The 23,024-nt window shown below is 42.3% G+C and overlaps 1 protein-coding gene and 1 long non-coding RNA gene across 6 annotated transcripts in view; both read right to left on the bottom strand.

The window, feature by feature from the left end:
• The window catches only part of LOC120545223, a 110,688-nt gene extending 100,697 nt beyond the window's left edge, over positions 1-9,991 (bottom strand). For both annotated transcript variants that reach the window (XR_005636632.1, XR_005636633.1), the window contains exons 1-2: positions 9,936-9,991; positions 9,464-9,525 (exon numbers count right to left, since the gene is read on the bottom strand). This is a non-coding gene — a long non-coding RNA (uncharacterized LOC120545223). The remainder of the gene's footprint in view (positions 1-9,463; positions 9,526-9,935) is intronic.
• Positions 9,992-14,196: 4,205 nt separating this feature from the next.
• Positions 14,197-23,024, bottom strand: part of tsc1b (TSC complex subunit 1b) — a 39,864-nt gene continuing 31,036 nt past the window's right edge. For all 4 annotated transcript variants that reach the window (XM_039779360.1, XM_039779359.1, XM_039779361.1 and 1 more), the window contains exons 18-22: positions 22,525-22,635; positions 19,998-20,120; positions 17,547-17,752; positions 16,126-16,299; positions 14,197-15,464 (exon numbers count right to left, since the gene is read on the bottom strand). In XM_039779360.1, the coding sequence (XP_039635294.1) occupies positions 14,762-15,464; positions 16,126-16,299; positions 17,547-17,752; positions 19,998-20,120; positions 22,525-22,635 (1,317 nt within the window). In that variant the 3' untranslated portion in view covers positions 14,197-14,761. The remainder of the gene's footprint in view (positions 15,465-16,125; positions 16,300-17,546; positions 17,753-19,997; positions 20,121-22,524; positions 22,636-23,024) is intronic.

The raw sequence follows: 23,024 nt of genomic DNA, 5'->3' as shown, positions 1-23,024 counted from the left end.
TGCCACGTTCTGGCAGGCGGGCGCTGTAGAGGGACTGTGATCAGCCTCCGTCGAGCGCCGACGCTGACATTTCCCCAGTTAGTGAAAGTGGCAATCGGAAGCTTCCGCTGTCAATGAGTCATCAAAGGGCTTGTTTGAGAACAGCTGTTGACGTCAGTGCACTGCCACAAGCATTAACCCTAGTTGAGAAGTGAAGTTTTTTTTTTTTTTTTTTTCTGGATTGCTGATGTTCCTTTCATCTGCATGGGCAACATGCGGATCTCAAAGTTCACAGAAATGTCATCTGTCACCAAAAAAGGGATCATCTTTTGACAGCATTTTTAGAAGAATTTGGAAAGGTTGAGCAGAACATTGAATGTTGTTAATATAATTTTGCATGCCTAATGCTTTACATAGCTGTCCAACATTTTTCAAAGCTTACAAATATACACTTTTTTAAAAATTTAATCATGTTTTTTTAATGTTCCAGGAAGCTATTGTATTCCATTAATTTCAGTGCAGTGCAGTATGGAACTCAAACTTAGCTAATGCGTCACTGAGAAGACCTTTTTCTTTTTTTCACTTATATGTCTACTTTTTTGAAAGGGCTCAAAATGGGATCGTACATGCAGAAACATTGGCACTGTCTTTCAGCTGACCTTACCCAAATGTAACTCGAGACACCAACCACCATCTACTTTTTTGGAATATTTTTTCAAATCTCCACAGAATACAAGTTTCCCAAGCAGCACAGAAAAGTGGCTCATCTTTGCCATGAAACCACCCTCATCCGTTCCTCATAATCTAGTCTCATGTTTTTGGTTTGTGGAGTGTGGCTCCCCTGCTGTGCTCGCAGCGACAGCCCTCGTGTCATCCTCTTTATTATTCAGATTTCTTCGAGCCAAACAGCTGTTTTGCATGGCAGATTGAATTAGAGCTCGTCCTGACTCCTGACATTCAGGTGGCGGATGGAAGGACTGAGGTCTTGAATTATAGCGCGGCACGAAACGCATAAAGAGAAGTTGCTGTCGAACACTGGCTGATATAATAATCCCCAGTACACTGATGAAGAACTGCAACAGACTCTACTTTTAAAATGTACTGTGGGGGTTGTTAGTGTAAAATTTTCACAAAGTGTACATCCTTGCTTGTATATAAATTAAGTTTTACAATGAATAAAGCATCTAGACCTCATATGCAGGATTTCTTTAACTAGGGAGACAAGCGTCAAAGCACAGCTAGAGAGAATTAATCGCTTCAGCCAGTAACAATATTTCTCCTCCGTAACAAACTGCTGCAAATGGATTTCACGAGCAAGTGCGTGGTAGGCAGCAGCCTTTATTAGACAGAGCTGAATGCATTGCTTGTGCTTGACGGCGAAGTCGGTGTACTTTATCACAGTCCGGGTAATGAGAGATAACTTCCCTGCGTCTGCGGGAAGCGGGTCTGGCACCACAACCCCCAAGCATTTTTTATCAGACGCAATTACTCAGAGCTTGTTGATATTTCGCATTTGTTTCATTTGGGAAGATTTGCATCGGATAACCAGAGGCCTGCTGTAGGGCTAACTGAGCCATGCTGCAGTATATTATAGGTCTCCGACTGTCCGACAACAACATACCAGAGGATTTGCTAATGGCCAGGCTGCAATAAGAGAGGTCAGGCGGTTCCTTTTGACATTTGGTCTGTTGTCAACTCTCCGGGTTCAATCAGTTCAACTATTCCTAGGTCAAAACATAGGACTAGTGAGCACCTTAAAAGCTACTCAACACATTGTCAAATTTGGTGTTAAGTTTCGGCCAAAGAATTTTTCCCACAAAATTCCCTGGTTCTCACACACACACACACACACACACACACACACACACACACACACACACACACACACACACACACACACACACACACACACACACACACACACACACACACACACACAGTCAGCAGGATGCTTGCACACACTTGCATACGCATGTACACACACACACACACACACACACACACACACACACACACACACACAAACACACACACACACACACAGTCAGCAGGATGCTTGCACACACTTGCATACGCATGTACACACACACACACACACACACACACACACCTGTCTGACCATCAGAAACCATTTGTGGTTCGGTGCCTTGCTCAAGGACACTTCTGACATGTGGACAGGAGGTGATCAAATCACTAATCCCCCAATAATGGACTACATAATAAACTACCTCCTACCTTTATCAGATGTCATCCAAATTCACCAGATTTGTTTCTAATTTGGTCAATAAAATGAATAAAAATAACTGGATGACCTCCCAAACGTTTTTAATTAGCTCGACTGGTGATCCTATAATTTGTTGCCAAATTTCATTTAGGTGTGGCCTATTAGAGTAATGCCAGTGAAATATAACTGGCATTACTCTAAAATGCATTGTGCAACTACATTGAATATGGCACATGCACACATCTGCTCGGAGTGAATGGCCTAATTTTGAAACACAGCAACACTACACCTACACTGGCCATAAATCATGTCGTGTGTCTGAATTACTTGCAAGTTTGCACCCTCTATACAAATTCCTTATAATTCCAGACATCATCAGTTTGTCTATAGCAATGTGTTTTTTCATCCAGATCCAGACTCATGGATTCACAGATCAAAAATTGGATTGTGCTTCCTTACAGTAGTACTTTCTAGTTTATCCCGGATTTCCAGCGCGCTTTACAAATTGAGTTTCCTTAAAACGGTGGTTCCCAACCCCAACAAGGAGTCAGAAGTAAGTATTAACAGGAAAGGAAAGCAAAATCTTTCTGCCACACAAAATTAAGTCTATTTTTAAGGCTTTACTCTATTTGTTTTTTTTTCCTCCTGTGAATTACTGCATGATTTTGCCTCGGGTCTAAAGGTTATTCAGACATCCGCAATAAATGCAACAAACGCAACCAGTGACGAGTGTTCACAAGCCAAAAAGGTTAGGGACTCAGAGTAAAAATAGAGCATTGCATTGTGTGGTACTGAGTTGTCTGTTTCTATGTCATACTGCACATTCTCTCATCAATCATAATTAGCAGCAGTTCTGATCAATTGATGCTGCAGTCTTGAAGTAGAGATGAAGGGCTGAATATCAATATCTCCCTGACAGGACAGGGCAGATCAGGGTTGATTGACAGGCAGACTTCTAACCCGATCAGGGTGCGGAGACCAGGATGGCTGCTTCCAGGTGTCTCAGATTTGTTGTAATTGACAGGTGCAGAGAGGCGTTCGGGGGACCTGGTGGAGCTCTGTGCCGTTTATGCAGATTAACACGTCAAAAGTACAAATGAATAAATAAACTGGTAAGCACAAATCAGGCATTTAGCCTGAGGGGATGCCATCATTACCAGATTAAACAAAGTGACTAATCACAAAAACAATCCGCTTCAGAAGTGGAGGAAGTCAAAAGACGCCAAAGCTTGGGGGTAAAAAGCTAAGTCATCTTAATTATTCAGCTATAGGCAAACAAAGATATGAATTCCTAATGAATGGAACAATGACAGATATTTTTATTTGTCAACAGCTATTGTAGATTATGAAGCTTTGAGGTGACTGCTTGGATGAAAGAGAAAGTACTCGACTTTCTACAATATTTACATGAGGACGTATAGGAGAATCTGATGTTTTTGACGATGGAAATTGCAAAATTCAAACCAAAAACGAGCCTTGAGGACTGGATCACAGGGATGCCACAAATTCCCAAAGCAGCCAACCAGCGTGGGTACCTGAGGTAGACGCCTTGTGGGAATACTTTGGGTCGGTCTAAAGAAGAAGGTGGGACAACAGATAAAGAACAAACGCGTGCCATGCAGGGGGTTTTGAAACTAAAAAGGAAATCCTTCTTCCTTTGAAAGCCAAATAAGCGGATGCAAGGTCCTCGTTCCAAACACATAGCCATGCCACTACCCATGAATCAAATCCTTAGAAGTTTGAGTCTGAGCCAGAACTGTAGGTTTTATTCATAGTGGGTTTTTTTTTTTTTATATATCACCGAGCTAACCAAAACAGCCATAACCTCAGCTTGAACTTCCTTCATGCCTGGACACAACTCAGCTGTAAACACATCACTTCTCTTAAATTGGCCTAAAAGCGCCCATGGTTTCCAGACTTCCCTCCACGCGCCGCAGACACCAGCCTCCTTTGACCTTCAGACCAAGCCGCGGCCCGAACCTCAGCTATTGATTTTTCTAACTATCTGTTTACTCCTCGTCTGCACACTTTCCCAGCTGCTTGGAGAGCAACGTTTGCCCCGAGGCGATCAGCAGGGCTCAGCTTGTTCCAGTCTTTGATCATCGTTCAGCCAGAGGATTAACATATGCACACTCTCTTCCTCCCTTTGTCGCTGAGCTTGATAATAAATCTACGGCCTTCCTCTCTCTCTTTCTCTCCCCCCCTCCCCTCTCTCTCTCTCTCTCTCCAAAATGGGACGAGCCACGAATCAATCACCCCGCTTTACGCCTCGTGTCCGACATGGATGCAAATCACAGAAGGATCTGTGGGTAAAGCTCTGCTTATTAAAACCCGATGCCTGACTCATTACAACCCGCTCATGCACATGCATGTCGCCAAGATGAACAGCAGGTAGCACGCGTGAAATACGGCAACATTGGTGGAGATAAAACACAGACAGACGAGATTAACCGATTTCTGCGACTCTTATCTCAACGGAGGCCAAAACTAAGCCTCACCCACTTTGCCAAAACTAAAGGAGAATCGAAAAGCTAATGAAGTTAATTACCGCATCATTGTGGGAGGTTACAGCCTCGTCTAAAAGAGGCTTAATCTGAGGGAAACTGCAGTGCAGAGGCTCGCCTTCGTACTTGCCCTCGCTGTGCAGTAAGTGTACTAATTAAGGTTGGTTTGAGCCTACAACCACCCCAGTTAGCTCACTTTAAGGGCCAGGGCTTCTGGGGGTTTAGAACAACACTCATAAGGACTCTGTAAGTAGGACACTGAGTAAATGTGTGTGAGACCGAGCAGGAAAAAAAAAAAAGGGAAAGTGTGTGTATTTCCAGGTAGACAGGTGACTTTTTTTTTTTTCTTCAAATGCAACCTATGTGGTTTCTCTAATGGCCACTGTTGAGACACGCCCTCGCTCCCCGTTGCCTTTCTTATTTATTACGACCTAATTATATCAGTGTGTCAGCTAACGCAAACAGCTCCTTGCCCTAAATGCCGCAATGCTCTCGTGGCTGAGCTCGTACTTGCAGACCTTATGTTTCCGAGCCGTGTACCATTTAACCACTGCTTCTCGAAGGCACACGGGGTTGTTTAGCGTGCACTTTTTCCCCCCCCCACTCAGTCCATCAAGAATGCAATGGACGAGACAGAGGAGCACATGCGGTGGATAAAAATACAGTAACAACGTGAGCTGAGAAATAGCAGGAGGAGGAGGAGGAGGAGGAGGAGTGAGTTACCCTCCTCATCATCAGCGTGTCGGACCGAGCGGGCCTGCGAGGTGCCGGAGCACGGGCCCTATTAAAAAACCAAAAGCCCAGCTTGCCGGAAGAGATCTGTCCTCTCACCTCAAAAAACAACAACCCAACTCGCCCCGACAGCGAGACAATCAGCCGTGTGCTGCTCGGGGTGAGGCGGCGGTGACCCGGCACGCTGAGATGAGGCCGATCCTACACACTGATGAGCGCTTTCGCAGACATCAAACGGGGTGCCGCAGACCTCCCCGCGACCTGCCTGTGCTGCCTTGTCTCCTGCTCTCTGCTTTTATTTGAGGTTGATACGGGCAGACGGATCGGCAAATATCGATCACGGCACGCTCTGTAAAATTCTCCCACCAGGTTTGAGAGGTGATTACAGGCCCTGGACCCAGCTGATGCAGACGGGCTGTGTGTGTGTGTGTGTGTGTGTGTGTGTGTGTGTGTGTGTGTGTGTGTGTGTGTGTGTGCGCGTTAGTTTTTTTCCTACCCCACCTGTCAGACAGGCCGAGGACAGCGGACCCTATATTCTTTGGTTCGAGTGTCTCCAATCATCTGCAGAAGAGAGACATCTTTAAAAACAACACCCAGACAGACAGGCAGGCAGGCAGGCACACAGTGCAACACAGAAAATAGGTTATAAAGCGGGGAGAATAATGCATGGGAATCATCGAAATTCAAATGATTTGGATGCATCCCCAACCAGCCCTCCTCTCGTTGTCTGCCTTCTGTCGAGGCCTCAGAACTCACCAATAGGATCGGAGGGAAACAGGCTGCAGATTCAGAGGGCTTGCATTAGGAATGGCCCGTTATTAATTAAGCTCGTGGAGGAGAGTTTTTTGACAGCGGCTCCCGAGGCGGCGAGCGGTGTGGATCTTGCGCTGACCTGGCCCAGCAGGGGTAGGAGCCGTGTCTTTGAGGTGGTGGTGGTGGGGGTTGCGGGCTAGAATGGGTGGTGGGCGGGAGAGAAAGACGAGGAATGGGGAGGGGGGGGGGGCTGGCTCCATGCCGACAGCCAGGCCTGCCACGTCTGCGTGCCCGCTTTGAAGTGTCACCTTGAGGGAAGAGCCGATGGCCGGGAAGCCGGGAGGGCGGGAGCCGCGGAGAGGAGTGGCACGGTTGGCATTGCCAGACATGGTGCTTTAATATTGCATGGGCTCACGTCCATCTCTGTACACACTCAGGACATTCCTTCTGCTTGATTTAGTTTGAAAGTAGATCTTTGTTTTTTGTTGTTTTTTTTCCCTCTCCTTACCCCTCCTCTCTCGCCATGCTGTGGCTCAACACCTGTGCTGGTTTTGTGCTCACTCTTGCCTGAACAAATGTCAAGCTCTGCAGTCAAGAGGAACTTTAACAGCTCCCTGCATTATCACAGTGGACAGTGTTGCGTTTGGCCTGCTGAGTAATGTAAAGTAGATGCACATGGCTTCTTGTTACCACATTGAATAATTGCATTACAAAAATCATCTCCATCTTATCAAGTCAGTTCTATCTTAAATTGATTTGAAAAAAGTAAAATATTAAATTTTTTTGAAGTGAAAAACTCTGCCAGTGCAGTGAGGATATTTAAACATGTTTCAGCAACCACAGAAATGACCATCTGTATCTTGAAACACTCGAGAACGCAGTACCAAACCGTCTGTTTACTCCCCTGTGTTACAAACTGAAATACTGTAGAATTAAAAGTGTATTTTAGTAATTTGATTGCACTTGATTTGTACTTGCTGGACTTAACTCTATTTCCCTCGACCTTCACGCATATTGGACCCAGAAAGAATAAGACAGAAATCTAGTTTTAGAAAATGCATGAGAGGAGTTAATCTGCAGAGGAAGCTGACAGACTTTTGTTTGACTAGCTTTAAGAAAACAACACCTTAAGCACTGATAATGGTATGAGAAGCAGTTAATGGTGATCTTTTGCCTCAGAATGAAAACGCAGAGATGGGTAAATCGACGTGCCTTATTCCGCAAAAAGAAACATTCACTCTGGTCTTTCTAATTGCGAATGCTGCTTCCATCACTTCCTCAAATGGCATCTTACTTTACAAAAATTAGAAACCTTATCACCGGGGACTAAACTTAAACTTTTAATATTTCTCTCCAGTCGCGCTGCGTTTGCCTGACCTGCTGCCAGCACAGTTACAGAGCGCGGCGGAGAATCAAACATGGCGTTAGTTTGAGGAGATGCAAGAGAGGGAGTTTTATCAACAGAGGCTGCAGGAAGGAGGTGTTTTGAAGTGAGGAAAAACGTATTTAAAAAAAAAAAAAAAACACTCACAGTGCACACACTTTCTACCCACTTTAACAACCGTCCCAGTTCACAAATAGCAGTTTTAACTCCCCTGATTAGCACTGACATCTGCAGCCTTTCATCTCTCCCTCCATCTTGTTTTTTTAATCAGATTAACCCAAACGGGCATCCTTTAATGGCCTCTTTTTTAGGAAAGCTGAAAGAGGAGAGATAATTAAAATAATTAAACCGCTGGGACCCGTCTGAGCACGCTCATCTCTCTTTTCTTTTCTTCTTGCCTTTAAGTTTTGATTCTGCCTTGCTTACTGATTCAAACAGCACAGAGTGAGAAAGACTCATCATCCTCACTTAATTGCATTAAGTTGACTCTCGGAGGTCCAATTTTTCTCTCCGAAACCAACAGCCAATGTAGGATGCTGATCTTTAGGTGCATGTCAGCTATCTAAATGTGGAAGTAGAGGGGGGAGGGCACGTTTCTAAACAGCCTTTATGGAGCATATTTATTTAGTCAGTGAGTGTATTTTGCATAAGGCCGAAGATAAAAAAAAAAAAAAAAAAATATCCACTTTAATGATTATTTATTCATGGACTTTTAAGCTTTTAATGAGGACAAATGAAGCCGTTTTCCACAGTGTCAGTATGTAGTATGCTTACCAAAAATATTCTTGTTTAGCATTTTCTTTTGCACTGTGTGTCCATGAGGAATAAACACCAACATTTAAATATAACTAGGAGTTTGGAGCGAGACTTTTAAGCGATCAGTTTATCTTGATCTTGCATGAATATAAAATTCCACACAAGTTGTGATCACACTCTGTGATGATGACGACGATGATTTATTAATTTTCCGTAATGCTTATAATTGAAGCTAAATTGATCAAATGTACTTAATGACCACTCAATTTATGAAAAAGTGTATATCAGAGTCTGGATGCTTTTCAAAATAAAATGTTTCTTACTTCTTTCAAACTAAAACATACACAGCAACTTTATCAAGCAATGGCCACCCGAACTTGACGAATGTATGCTCATTTATATCAATTATTCACTCCTGTGTAATTTATTTTCATTCGTATGAACACACGTGTCGTACGTTTGTACCTTCTAAGTTCTACACTGACAACCCGAGTGAAAAAAAGAAAAGAAAAAGTAGGCTATACCGCATCGCCTTGAGTTATATTTTGCGTTATAGGTGTACACATCTTGAATATTATAATTACACGACTTCAGATGAATTCCAACTTTACTTCCTGTCAAAAAGAATCTAATGAATTCTTGCATGAGGATTTTACCGAGAGCAAGAGCCCCCGCATCCTCCTCGGAGTGCAGCCTCAACTTTACACATCCTCCTCGGAGTGCAGCCCCAACTTTACACAAGCTCGGATGTCTCCCCCCCCCCCACTCACTTCATTCAGATCATTTTCACAGGGCTTCATTTTAAGTTGGCACCAAAAAAAAAGGAAAGATTCCCTTTGCTGGAAATACTTAAGATTTATGTTTAAATTTTCATAGAATCTTTGAGAACATTGAGGAGCAATTTCACATTTGCACTGACATCTAATTTCTCAAGTAGAGTCTGAAAGCACAAATTGCCAAGGATTCCCTATGTGCCCAATTATCCTGCATCAATTTCCTTGACCCTGCGGAATGCTGGTAAATTAATCATACCACTTTTTTTTTTTTTTTTTTTTTTTTTTTTGGGACTATCTCTCATGAAACACATACACACGTTTGATAAACTAATCATACTTGGTCGGTTATACTCACAAAAAATGATTCCGTCCTGGAAGCAGGATGAGAGTTAACAGCAAGGCCCAGGGAATTGAGACCTGATAAAACATACACACACACACACACACACACACACACACAGTCACCAATGTACATACACAAACCACATACACGAAAAATATAAAAACACACAATGACAGAATGCTGTTAGTTTTTCTACTTTGTACATATTAGTATACAAAAAATTCAAATAAATTAATGAATTAATAAGACAGATTAAATTGTATAAATCTGTTGTCTTCACAGAATGTGTGTGAAGTCGTGATAATATTTCCTCACGAATGAAATATTAAAAGAAAAAAATACATGGACGGAGAAAAATAACACATAACACCATTCTCGTCAATATATCATCAATTCTGCTGTAATATATTGAACAGCACCGTTAACAGCCTAAGCATCTGAATCATCTTCAATCATCAACTGTGTAACGGCGTATTTACTATACCTGTTGATCCCAACATGGCTGCGGAGTCTGGTGTTTTTGGAGCAACAGTGCCCTCTGGTGGAAACACGACAACAAGCAGAAGGATAAAAGTAAGTACAGACATGGAAACAGGGATACCTACTGCAGTATCTGTGAAAATATGATCACAGAAATGTACGGGTACACCTTCTGTTTGGAAAGTCAGCAGAAAAGATGGGATATTCTAGCAATGTCAAACAATAAACTTTTACGTTTCATGCATTTCATGCACAATTGCCTTTGGTATTAGGACTTTTTTTTTTTTTTTCCCCGAAAAATTTTGGGGGGTTTCATTAGCTTAGCTAACGTTAGATAAGAAGACCGACACAACTCCTTCTCTTCCATCCATGCACCACTCTCATATATGTCAATTTAATATGAAGATATGAGCCACGAAGCAGTTAGCGTATTTTAGCTTAATTTAGTTCAGCTGCGCGGAATAAACAAACGCGATATAAAGTGTTAAATAGCTAGGTAACGTTACAGAGTGAGGTACAGTAGGTTGACTGTTATCACTCTTGGACAGTGCTAACTACCGAGCTCAGTGTTAATTCCAAACTAGCTAAGCTAATGGGTTTCTAAATACGGTCTATGGTTTTAAGGGACAAACATGAACTATTCCTTCAAGAACTGCGTCACTACAGCAATATTTCAGAAAATATGTATTTTTTTTATAGTCTAACGTTATGTGTAACGTTAACTGTATTGTGTAAAAACATTTTAAGGTATAATATTACTGCTTTATCTACTGTAAAACTATTAGCAGTAGAAACATTTAGCTAGCTAGTTAGCATACGTGATGTTTTTTAATGGTTTAGTGTCATAGGTGGGACATAATAGTTTAAAAAATGTTGCTATAGGCGCCTATACGATATCGGAGTTTCAGTCTAGTTTTATACAGTCTATGGTCTTAGTACAGATAATAAAACCATACATTTTTGATACCTCAGTTTTATATGATTTTTTCATTGACCAAACATGCCAAACTGCTCATGCATCCCCTCTGAACCCATGCGGAGGGCCTCCAGACAGTTTTAAAGTCTTAAATTAGAAAGGTTTATGGATTTAGATTGATTAGATGTTGCCCAAAGAATGTAAACAAGTCTAATAATCTGTCCACACTTTCAAAAATAGAAAATGGTGAAAAATGCCAATTAAAATGATCCACAGCCAAAAGTGTCTGACCAACAGTCCAGAGCCTCTAGGGCCTTATATTACAGGGCTGACAACCAAAGAAAATCATCCTGTATGCCATTAGACTTCCATTCATTCTCATTTCTATTGAGCTGTAAACCAACAACACAGTTTAGGAGGATGGACTGACTCTTTTCAATCTGCAAACATCTGAAGTGTCCAGGGTCCCAGAAAACAAACTCAACCTTCACTAGACATAGTGACAAAAATACCTTGATGCTGCATTTCCACACAAATGGTACAAATGGAGGGGCTTACATTCAGCAGCAGAAAAAAAAAAAAATGCCAAACTCAGAATTGTAGTGCAAAACATTGAAGACGATCTTTATTGTTCACAGTTAAATACAAGCCACTGCTTTAGGAACTTCCTTTTTTGCCATTTTATCCCAGATTCTCCAGCTCTGGTCAGAGTCCTGGTTTCTTCAGTTTGTGCTGATTGTACCTTCTGTCTTTGTTTGCGGTAGTTACTACGGTTGGCATTTAAAGTGGATTGTTGAACATGCTTTAGATAGCGAGGCAAAAGGAAGTGACAGCAGGAGTTCTCGGTGGACAACAGGATTTGGACGACTGTCAATACCGGAGTTTACTTCTAATACTCGGTAGAAACGAGGTAACTGCCCGTTTATCAGACCTGCAGAAGGAAACCTGATTGGACAAGATGTTTTTGGTTTTGTTTCACACTTTACCAGCTGAATGTACACGCAACATGAGAAACAACACTTCTGTTAAAGCATAACTCTCGCCAAAATGCAACCTGGGGTCTTTTTGTGAATATACCAGAGTCAAACATTCGCTTAAAACAGGGGTGTCAAACTGAACTTCAGTGGGGGCCACACTGGAAAATGAGAATCACATCAAGGGCCAGATGTAGAGTTCATTGACATGGTTTTATTTAAGAGAAAAGTCAAATATCTTTGACCGTATTATCGTATGTCTTATAAAGTCTTCTCAGTTACAGTTTGGTCGACATAAAGTCCTAAAAAAAGTTCTTTAGCCATCATAGAAGAAAAAAAAAAAAAAAACACCAAAAAAAAGTCGCAAAACCATCAAAGACATTGAAAAAAGTGTGGGAAAAGTGGCATAAACATTGAAGAAAAAAAAAAAAAAAAAAAACATCGGAAAAAGCACCAAAAAAGGACTCTGAAAAAGTGGCAAAGACTTTGAAAAAAAGCGTCCGCAAAAGTGACAAAAAACCTCAGAAAAGTGACAAAAGCTGTGTGTGCCAACATTTATTGTGAACCTAAATTGATATGTGGGCTAGATCAAAATCTGCGAGGGGCCGGATTTGGCCCGCGGGCCTTGAGTTTGACACCTGTGGCTTAAAAGCATATTTAGGACGGAAGCGCCACTTTTAAGATTTACCGTATTCTCGTTTTTCTACACCTCTACACCTTAACGAAAACACTGATAACATTGTTTGTGTACCCAGAGTTTACTAAAAAAGGTTTTGAACAACTCACCGTAGCTCTTGTTGTTTCCGGCCGCTACCACCTCGGCAGTCAAAACGAGTCGATATCAAAACAAGTAGCCACAGATTCAGTGTATCCCTTGTGAACCGGTGTAGTTTATGTGTAGAGCCCCTGGTGATACTTCGAGCAAAGTTTCATGTTGTGTCGAGCCTTCTTAGTGTTTTAAAAATAGTGATTTTGAGGCTAGCATAAAAGTGCCCCTACCACTCCCATTCAAAAGGCCATTTGACCGAAAAACAAGAATATGGTAAATCTTAAAAGTGGCTCTTCCAAATCCTTGCTTATGTGCATATATATAATTTTAGTATTCTAGTGTATGTAACATAACTTAACATAACTTCTGCTGGGGGGAGGGATGTGCCATGTACGACTGTTCCGTTTGTGCATGCTGTCTGCTTGTGTTTCTCTTTTTGTTGTTGCTGTACTTCCTTTGTTGTAAAGAAAACTAAAACCCAATAAATACATGTTTGAAAGAAAAAAAAAAAAAAAAAAAGTGGCTCTTCCGTCCTAAATATGCTTTTAAACGAATGTTTGACTCTGGTACATTCACAAAAAGACCCTAGGTTGCATTTTGGCGAGAGTTGCGCTTTAAGAGAGGTTTGAATTCAGCCAGAACAAATGTTTGCAATGTTCAGCTGGTAGTCTTGAACAGTAAAAGATGATTATTTTTTTTTTAATAGATTGGACTTGCGTCACTTGGCAGGTCTGATTCAAATTTAGGATATGTACTTGTGAGCGCCCTTCATAGCTATTATATTAAAAAAAAAAAAAATGTACAGAATGTGGAATTCATAAAAATGCATACAATTTCATCATCTTCTAAATTTCACACACTTTCCTCATCGCACCTTTGCTGAAACCAACATGACTGCATCACCTACACGCTTGCACATTCGCAAAGAAAACACATTCTCCCTTTGACTTATTTTGGACAAAAACTCAATGGAGTTTTGTATAGAAATGTTAGTTTTCCAATTCAGTACTCTCTTAGGTTTCAAAAATCTCTACATACTGATCACCTTCCACCTCTCTGATGTAACACTCAACATGCACTCTGATATCAAAAACATATTTCGGTCCGCAGTCAACGCCAAAGCTTGCCTAACAGATGATGGTGACAAATGTAACATCTCCTGCTCTTATGTTTTTTTTTTTTAAATTACCAATCGGATTTTATTAAAGGGTCACTACACCCAAACTACCAAACCATTCTCTCATTTAGCTCTAGTGATATCAACCAGAGCAGATAGTTTAAGTTTTATTTGTCCAAATGTTGAGAGATTTGTCTCCGCGATTCCTGTCTTCACGGGCAACACAATGGTGGCGAAAGGAACTTTATTTGTGGTGCTCACAGCATTTACAGATCCAAAAATTATAAACAGCAACTTGTCTTTTCAGAAACTGTGTCCCCATTACTCTGGATAATACACAGACCTGTAAACCTTTTATCAGAACTGTAAACTTTTTTCAAAAAGGGACTATTTCTTCAGTAGAAGATCGTTCCAATAAAACTTAAAAAAAAGGTTTGTGGATTATCCAAAGTAACTGTGACACTCCGAAGACAAGTTGCTGCTGAGGTGTTTTTTTTTTTTTTTTTTTAAATGTGATCTTTCAATGCTGGGGGCGCCCCAAACCAAATTCCATTTACTTCCATTGTTTTGGCTTTGGAGGCAGAAATCTCAAAGACAAAAAGTTTGGGCTAATTTAATTAATTAAACTATTTGCATGGCTGACACAACTGGAGCCAAGTGGGCTTTTTGTGTTTTGGGTGAACTGACTCTTTAAACATCAGACTCGCATGCAAGTTCTTGATAACTTCAATCACATCCTGTTGGCATATCTTTGAGCGTTTTTGTCTCATATCCAAAAATATTAAGACTAGCATCTCCACTGGTAACAACACATTGACTTTGTATTCCTGTCACACTGTCAAAACTCTTCATGGGAATGACTCAGAATAAATAAAAAAATTAAAAAAAGGTAAACATTTTTGGGAAATCCTGTTGTCCACTCAGAGGAATGGAACAAATAACACTGAATTCCAAAGAGTTGCTGACGTGTTACTCTTTTGCTGATTTGTAGCTCTTCATCATTAAACTCCAGTCTCTCGACGTCCGCCCTGCGTCCCGGCTCAGTCCTGCGTCTCTAACTGTGCTCGTGATGGGTTTCGTTATAGTCCATGATCTTTAGCTGCTGCTGCCGGGGGCGCCCTGAACTCGCCTGACCCCGCCCTCCACCTGACCCCGCCTTCCTGCGGGGGCTTTCCTGGCTGGAGGCCCGTTGCTTGGGCTCAGAGGGGGTCTCCTTGGTGGGCACAGTGAGAGGAGTGGCGTGGGCAGGGCCAGGGGCTGGGGCGTGGGCAGGGCCAGGGGCTGGGGCTGGGGCTGGGGGCGGAGTCGGGACGGGGGAAGGTGCAGGGCCAACGGGGGCGATATAACCTGGGCAAGGCGGCTCCACGCACAGCTCAGTCTTCAGGCCGTGGGCAAGGCCCGCCAGGCGTGCCTGCGGCTGTTCCTCGTCACACTGGCTCTCACTCTTATTGCGGAACAGCTCGCGAGCCCTCATGCCCAGGAAGCTCTTCGCGCTCGGGTAGGAGCCCACGGTGAGCGGAGCGTCGGAGGCCGGCAGGGGTGCGAGGGAGTTGCCGTAGGAACAGGACGGGGAGGGCTCCACCAGCAGGGGCGGGGCCAGGTCCTGGCTGCCGTTGACGGATTTGGCCGTCGTCTTGGAAGAGTTGCTCGCCTTTGGTTGCCGTGGCGATAAAGTGCTGCCGTTGTCGTGTGGTGGGAGTCTACTGTCCACCTCCTTGTTGGTGTGAGGTTTACTTTGTCCATCTGGCACCATGACGCTGTGGGGAGGACAAAAATATTCACAGGTAAAGAAAAACACCCCGAGGACCCTGAACTGTATCGATAGATCCGGTGATGCCAAGTCTCCATGTGACTATCAATTTAATACCACAAACGTTTACATAAAACGCATGCACTACATTTATTCATACAGTATCGGGGATCGCTTGGTGCTTATTAGACACCTGAACCTTCGATTATCTCCTTTGGGACAAAGTGATATAATAAGTAATATCAGTTGTGCACAAAAACACAATTCAAATGACCAAATTAACCAAACTGAAAGAGCATAATCTAAGATATATTTAAGTGGTCATGGGATGACTAACAAGATTGAAAATGAGGGGGAAAACTCTTTCTGCTACATGTCGTGGCTTCTAAAAAGTAGTAAAAAAAAAAAAAAAAAATGGAAAGCAACAATCAGATTTCTTTGGGTGAACTGCTCGCAAGTGATATACATACAGAAAGCAGCCATCACAGGCAAGATACTGGCCAGTTTAAACAGTCACAAGCCAAAAAGGTTGGGGACCATTGTGAACTGTAAAGTAAGTTAAATCGTGTAGCAAATCTGCATTTGAGCAGTGGAACCGTAACACAGTACTATGCGAACTGAACTGAACAGCAACCTAAAACAAAGAAATAACAAGCGCTGGGCCTGACCTGCTGTCATCGTGAGTGTGTGGGTCAGCTCTGCCCCCTGGTGGTGAAAAGGTGGAGGTAGTGACTGGAGCCTCCATCTCCACGCGGCTGTAGAGCTGCAGGAGTTCGGTCTGCAGCAGCTGAGTGATTCTCCTCTGAGCCTGATACCTGCTGTCAGAGGCCTGCAGCTCCGCCCTGCCCAGAGAGAGAGAGATGAGACAAGGAAAAGATGAGGTGGGAAAGAGAACAGAAGTACAATTGAACTACGTAAAGGAAACACAATACAGAAAGAAGACGTGAGATGAGAAAAGGGACAGATGAGAAGAAACAGAAACAGCAAAATATTTTCACAGGGGCTTTGTACCTGTGCACTGTTGTCAGAAAAGACAGTATTAACTTAGCATGTTTCCTTAATATCTGATGACGCATTGGGGTCATTTTTTGATTTATTACAGTAAATACATTACATATTGGACCATTTAACATGAATCCAATATATTATTAGCAAATATATATCAGCCTATCTGTGGGGAAAAAAAAAAAAAAACAGTGATGATAGGCTTACTGGCCTGGCTACAGGTAAGGTAGTCACTAAGGTAGCCATCCACAGATATAGTTCATCCTAAGGATACACTCTGCCACACATATGTGTAACATTAAAACATGATTTATAAAATCATACCAACAATTATTACAACTTATTGTAGGCCCAGTTTAATTTGCAACTTAATTTGATACGATATACGTAGTGGGGCGTCCCTGCTCCGTCTCTCTCTAAGGCCGGGGTGTCAAACTCATTTTCACTAGGGGCCACACTGGAAAAAAAAGAATCACACCAAGGGCCAGACAAGTTCATTGACGTGCTTTTGTTACTGCATGTCACTTTTTTTTTTTAAACTACATTTTGGTAGCTTTTTTCCTCATTTTTATTGTTTTTGTTGTGACATTTTTCTGGGTTTCTCAGAAATTTGTCACCTTTTTGGAAATTTGTTGCTTTTTCCTACATTTTTGTTGACATGAAACCCTACAAAAGTCATCAAAAACAGTTCCTTCTGGGGGAATTCCAGTTTCTCAGAGTCGGCAAATCTGCCTTATTCTGCTTTGAAAGTCATGTAATTGCAGTTTAAAAAACACTTTCCTGTGTTTTTAGTTTGGCGCACAACTAGGTGGGCCAAAATGTATTGGGAACCCAAATTGATAGACGGGCCGGATCTAAATCTGCAAGGGGCCGGATTTGGCCTGCGGGCCTTGAGTCGAAGCCCCCTGGCTTAGACAACAGATTCATGTCCTACTGACTAAGGCGCTGTTGTACCGATGCTGAGATGCACACAGATATCAGAATATGTATGGGCATCGTTGGCAGTTTTACTAAAAAGTGATGATCAAAGAGTATTACAATAAGTGTCTTTTTATTTTTTGAGGACTTTGAGGTTCACACTCACTTTGCTTGACATTTCACATCCTCGAGGAACTTCTTCTGCTCTGCGATGAGGTGTTCCTTCTTGGAGAGGTGCGTCTCCAGCTCGGCGACTCTCTGCTGCGCCGCCTCTAGTTTCTGACCCTGAACCAGCAGGCTCTGCCTCAGCGTCTCCACCTCTTTGCCATAAGACAACTTCAGCATCTGGGCCTCCTGGGTGGTGGCAGGCAACTGAAATGAATGAGAGGGTAAAAAAATAAATGAAATTTTTAAAAAAAAGACACCGATGAAGCATTGTGGAGCGTTTCTAATAAATGTTTTTCAGCCATGTGAGAGCAGCTTGTTCTTTCCATCGTAGTTCTAGGATGAGTTTTTCAATGTGTATTCTTAAATTTTCCATACAATAAATGCTATGTTATACCATTATGCAGATACAATGTTTTCAAATTAGCCTTTTTTCCTCTCTCTTGAAAAACAACAGTTTGGGATGTACAAGGTTTTCACCCCACAGCGACGATATGCCTCTTATCACACTGACAAATTCACTTTTGCCCGTGCTTTAGGAAAAAAGGTATGGATCTGCCGTACAGGTCCAGGAGTCATAACCGAAAATATATCGGTACCAAATACTTAAGATTTTAAAGCAACTCTCCCAAACCGTCCCTGATAAAATGCACTGCTACTGTATGTTACTTATGCTAATAGTCATATTGGCTGCCATGTGAACTTAGTGAGTTTTCCGGCTCCATTAACTGATGCAATACAACGCATGAAACTGACTATGATGTGCATTTCACTAAGGATGTGAACATTTTTTAAAAGGAACACGCCGACTTATTGGGAATTTAGCTTATTCACCGTAACCCCCAGAGTAAGACAAGTCGATACATACCCTTCTCATCTCCGTGCATGCTGTAACGCTGTCTGACGGCTCCAGCATTAGCTTAGCCCAGCACAGATCCTGCAGGTAACTGGTTCCAGCTAGCCTACTGCTCCGAATTGTGACCAAAGTGACAAAATAACGCCAACATGTTCCTGTTTCCATGTTGTGATTTGTAGAGTCACAGCGTGTACAAAAAACAACGTAACATGAGACACAGCCGTCTTCTAACCGTAAACAAACCGGGAACTATATTCTCAGACAGGCTTGCTGCGAGCATATCACTCTGCCCAAGTACTATATTCTTCCGCCTGAGAATATAGTTCCCGGTTTGTTTACCGATAGAAGACGGCTGTGTCATGCTACGTTATTTTGTACATGCCTGTGACTCTACAAATCATAACGGTAAATAGGAACATGTTGGCTTTTGTCACTGTTCGAGCAGTAGGATTACTGGAACCATTCACCTGCTTTCTGTGATGGGCTGATGCGGAGCCGCTCGAACGGCTTTACGCTTCTTGCACGCAAAGATGAAAGCGTATGTATCTACTTCTGGGGGTTCTGATGAAGCTAAATTCCCAATAAGTCGGCGTGTTCCTTTAAAAGACAAAACGATACAAAACCTTTGATCAGTGATTTATTTGGAAAATGGATAAGACTTCAAAAGGAGAAGCTACTAAAGCACATGTTAGATGTGTGTGAGGGGCAATCAGAGTGGAAACATTTAAAGGGATACGCCACCGTTTGTTGAAATAAGGCTCATCACGGTCTCCCCTAGCTGTAGATAGGTGGGCCAACGCAGTTTTTGTGCATGCATTGTTTTAGTCCAGTGCAACACCGGCAGCGCCGCCGCTAGTTAGCTTAGCGTAGTGAATGGAAACCTATGTTGTCGGTTAGCATGCTGTGAGTAAAAGTGAGCCAACAAAAGACAAAAAAAAAAACCAACCTAATTACTTGCACTGAGACAAAGAAAAGGCATTGGCCCACCTATCTACAGCCAGGGTAGACCGTGATAAGCCCTATTTCAACAAACGGTGGCGTATTCCTTTAAAAACTAACATGTGGCAGTCGGGATCATTGCTCCCCTTTTCCAATTGTGACATAGGATTTTCATTACCGATTAATATGCAGACTATTGTCTCAATTGTTTTAAATTATATTACATAAAAAGGTCAAATGTCTGAAAAAACACAAGGTAATATGAAAGTGCTGTGTGTTTTTTCGGACAGTGGGTCTGGTTAAATGGCAGAATTGAAAACATTTGGTTTCAACACTGGACCAAAGCGCCGACTCTATCCTCACACTTTGGAGAACTAGCACCATCACATTAGATAGAGGAGTTTACGGTGAAGCTAAAAACGCTTGGCAGCACCCAACAAACCCAGTAAGTGTCCCTTTTCTCACCTCAATATGTCGTCTCTGCAGTTCTCCGCATCTGTCTCACACACACACACACACACACACACACACACACACACACACACACACACACACACACACACACACACACACACACACACACACACACACACACACACACACACACACACACACACACACACACACACACACACACACACACACACACAAGCGTACCTTTGCATTATCGGCGCCTGTGTGGTGTAACTCCTGCGTGGACAGCTTATGTGCCTCCCCGAGGAGCAGCAGCTGCTTGTTCAGGAAGCTCATCTGCTGCTGGGTGCTCTCGCTGTTGCTCAGCTGAAGGACAAACACGAGACAAACAATGACGACGGAGGGCAAAAACAGCAATTACGCTAATCACAAATCAAACCTGTCCAGAAATAGCTGGGACCGCATCAACAATAAGCGCGACAGATTTAGTCACTGAAGACCTCTCCGAACCCACTGAAGATTCAGTAAACGCATCACTCCGAGGAGCTTTTTAGTTCAAAAATGATTTTTTACTTTATGACAGAACTTCACTTTTGTGGTCATCTTAAGAAAGGAATCCCCAGGACATTAAACCCTTGCAGTCCATTCCATTCTGAGTCTGAATATCACTAATAAGGATCTAAGTCAACTAAAAGCCTGAATTAACTGCTCCTTGTTTGTCAGGATTTGGGTCCAGTCTGGGTCAGAAGAGGGAAACGGACCTCAGACAATCCCCCAGGAGGCAGAAAAACACCCAGACCCCCTGTGCCGTTGACCCAAAAATAGAGAGGGAGAGACAATCTCCAAGGCAACAGAGCCCTGGGACAGTCTGCAGAGAGGACGGGGGCATGTGCTGCTGTAACCCCCCCCCCAACCCCCCAGAGTCTGACCCAACTGTCGGCCAGCCTGCTCACTCCCTATCCTGCCCAGTTCCTCCACTTAGGAAAGCAGTAGGAAGCACACAGAAATCAGAGTCAAATTTGACACTGGAAGAGCCTGAAGGGCAGCGACCAAACAGAAAGCGGTCAGTCGTTGGCAGCAAAGTGCTCTGTGAACAGTGCCTATATGGCTTTGTTAGCAGAGACGTGCTCATCTCCGTATCCAGAATTGAACACCCGCCCAGACAGGAAACTTTTGTTTTTTGTAGAAGACCTCCTTCGTTTTGGCAGGACTTCACGTCACACTGCGCAGAAAACATCAGATAAGTTAAGTTCGACTGATGGCTGATTTTGTCCAGGGCAGAAACACCAATTCAATTGAACTTTCAGGAATAATATAACAATGATATATCAGCAACTTATTTTACCTGAGATAGCTTAATACATATGGACCAAAATAAATAAATAAAAAATATTCTTTCAGTGCAGTATGTGGCCATACGCAATCAAGATATAAGTAAGAACTGGAAATGTCCGGTCAAAAACAAGACTCCCAGACCTATATGTAGCTCCTTTCAGACATGCCATATACTGGCAATTTTACATGTTTGCCGTATGTCTGGATAGGACCTTAAATAGGAGAAAGATGCATAGGAATACATTTGATTTATTTCTATGCGGCATCTTAACACTGCACTGTAATTAGGGATGGTGATCATACATTTTTATTGATATTGATACCATTTTCAAGACTGCTCAACGATCCCAGTCTTTATTGATACCATTATTGATACTTCTCTATTATTTGGGGGAAAGACGAGAGCAAAAATACTTAAAAGGGATACTTCACTGATTAGCATTAAGCTTTGTGTCAATAGAAACCAGGTAGTATTTTTGAATGAAGGTCTGGAGACCCATCCTGGAGACCCATCCCTAACTGTAATTGCACTATATCTGTATTTCTGGTCTGTTATTGTCTAAATAATTCTCCAAATATCATTTCATTCTATTTAAAATGATTTTATTTTGATTTTCATTGCATTTTTAATGTTGTTGTAATGCATTTCCTCGCCTTCTGTAAGGCACTTGATAAGATGGTCTGTCTTATCTTTGTTTAAAGTGCTCATATTATGCTTTGTGGCTTTTTCCCTGTATGTATGTATGTATGTATGTATGTATGTATGTATGTATGTTGTATTATTATGTTTATTTTTTATATATTTTTTTTTATATATTATATATATATATATATATATATATATAAAAATCCTTTTTGGTACGTTATAGGTTTACAAAGTGAAAAGCCCAAAGTCCACCCCAGGGACTTACCATCTCCAACAGAAAACACTGTTCACAAACTGCTCCAAACAGCTCTATTGTAGTCCAGCCTTTACTTCAGTGATAAACATGAGTCACTTTGTAACACATGTTATAACTGCCCTAGCTGCTAGCGTGGCACGCCCTCATACTTCTGACTGGCTAGTAGTCCTTACCTAGCTACTGAGCATGTGCGACTCCCAACAAAGATGGAACAGAAGTGAGATGCCTCACTCTGTAGCTAAAACAGAGAGCTCAACACACAGGGTGAAAAGAGGAGCTGCAGCAATGTGCAGTACAACAAAAATATGGTGAAAATTAAACCATGTAAAGATATAACCTCTAAATACAATTATGAACCAGAAAATGAGCATGATATGAGCACTTTAAATGACAAACCTCATTAGCTAATCAGATAGATGAAGCTGACAATGTCACGCATTCCATGTCTTTTAATTATATTGTGCATTCTGTCACCGACCTGAATCTGAGAAGATGAGTTAAATCAGACCCAGTTGGCTCAGGTGTTTCTTTACCTTGATAGCCATCTGGTTGAGGAGGTGACCCGTGTGGCAGACTTTGTTGTTGGCCCTCTGAAGTTCCGCCTCCAGTTCGTCCATCCTTTTCTGACACTCCTGGACTTTGCTCTGAGACACAGAACAGAACCAGATTGAAAGAGAGTTACCTCTGATAAAAGGTAACTACAGGGGACGCATATATTTGTACTGTATTACTGTATAAAACATATGCATTAATGGACGCCTTGGTGAGAGCCAGTGCCTGAATCTCTGAGGCTTCGACAAATGCAGCAACATTTCATGCAATGGCAGACGTGGCCAAAATAGTGTCGCTAACAGGCGTGCTAGCAGGACTTTTTACATGTTTACACATTAACGTACAGTTACTCTTCCATTGTTTTGTGGAACGGCGGCATCACAACGTGCCACCGCCAAGATATAGACCCCGCCAATGTGCGGGGTCTTAAGACGAGAACGTCGGACTTTTAGTTGGTGGGTAGTCTTCCGGTCTAGCATTT

Source organism: Perca fluviatilis, chromosome 17, assembly GCF_010015445.1.
Source record: "Perca fluviatilis chromosome 17, GENO_Pfluv_1.0, whole genome shotgun sequence".
NCBI classification, from domain to species: domain Eukaryota; kingdom Metazoa; phylum Chordata; class Actinopteri; order Perciformes; family Percidae; genus Perca; species Perca fluviatilis.
This window is presented reverse-complemented; position numbering and strand designations above follow the sequence as displayed.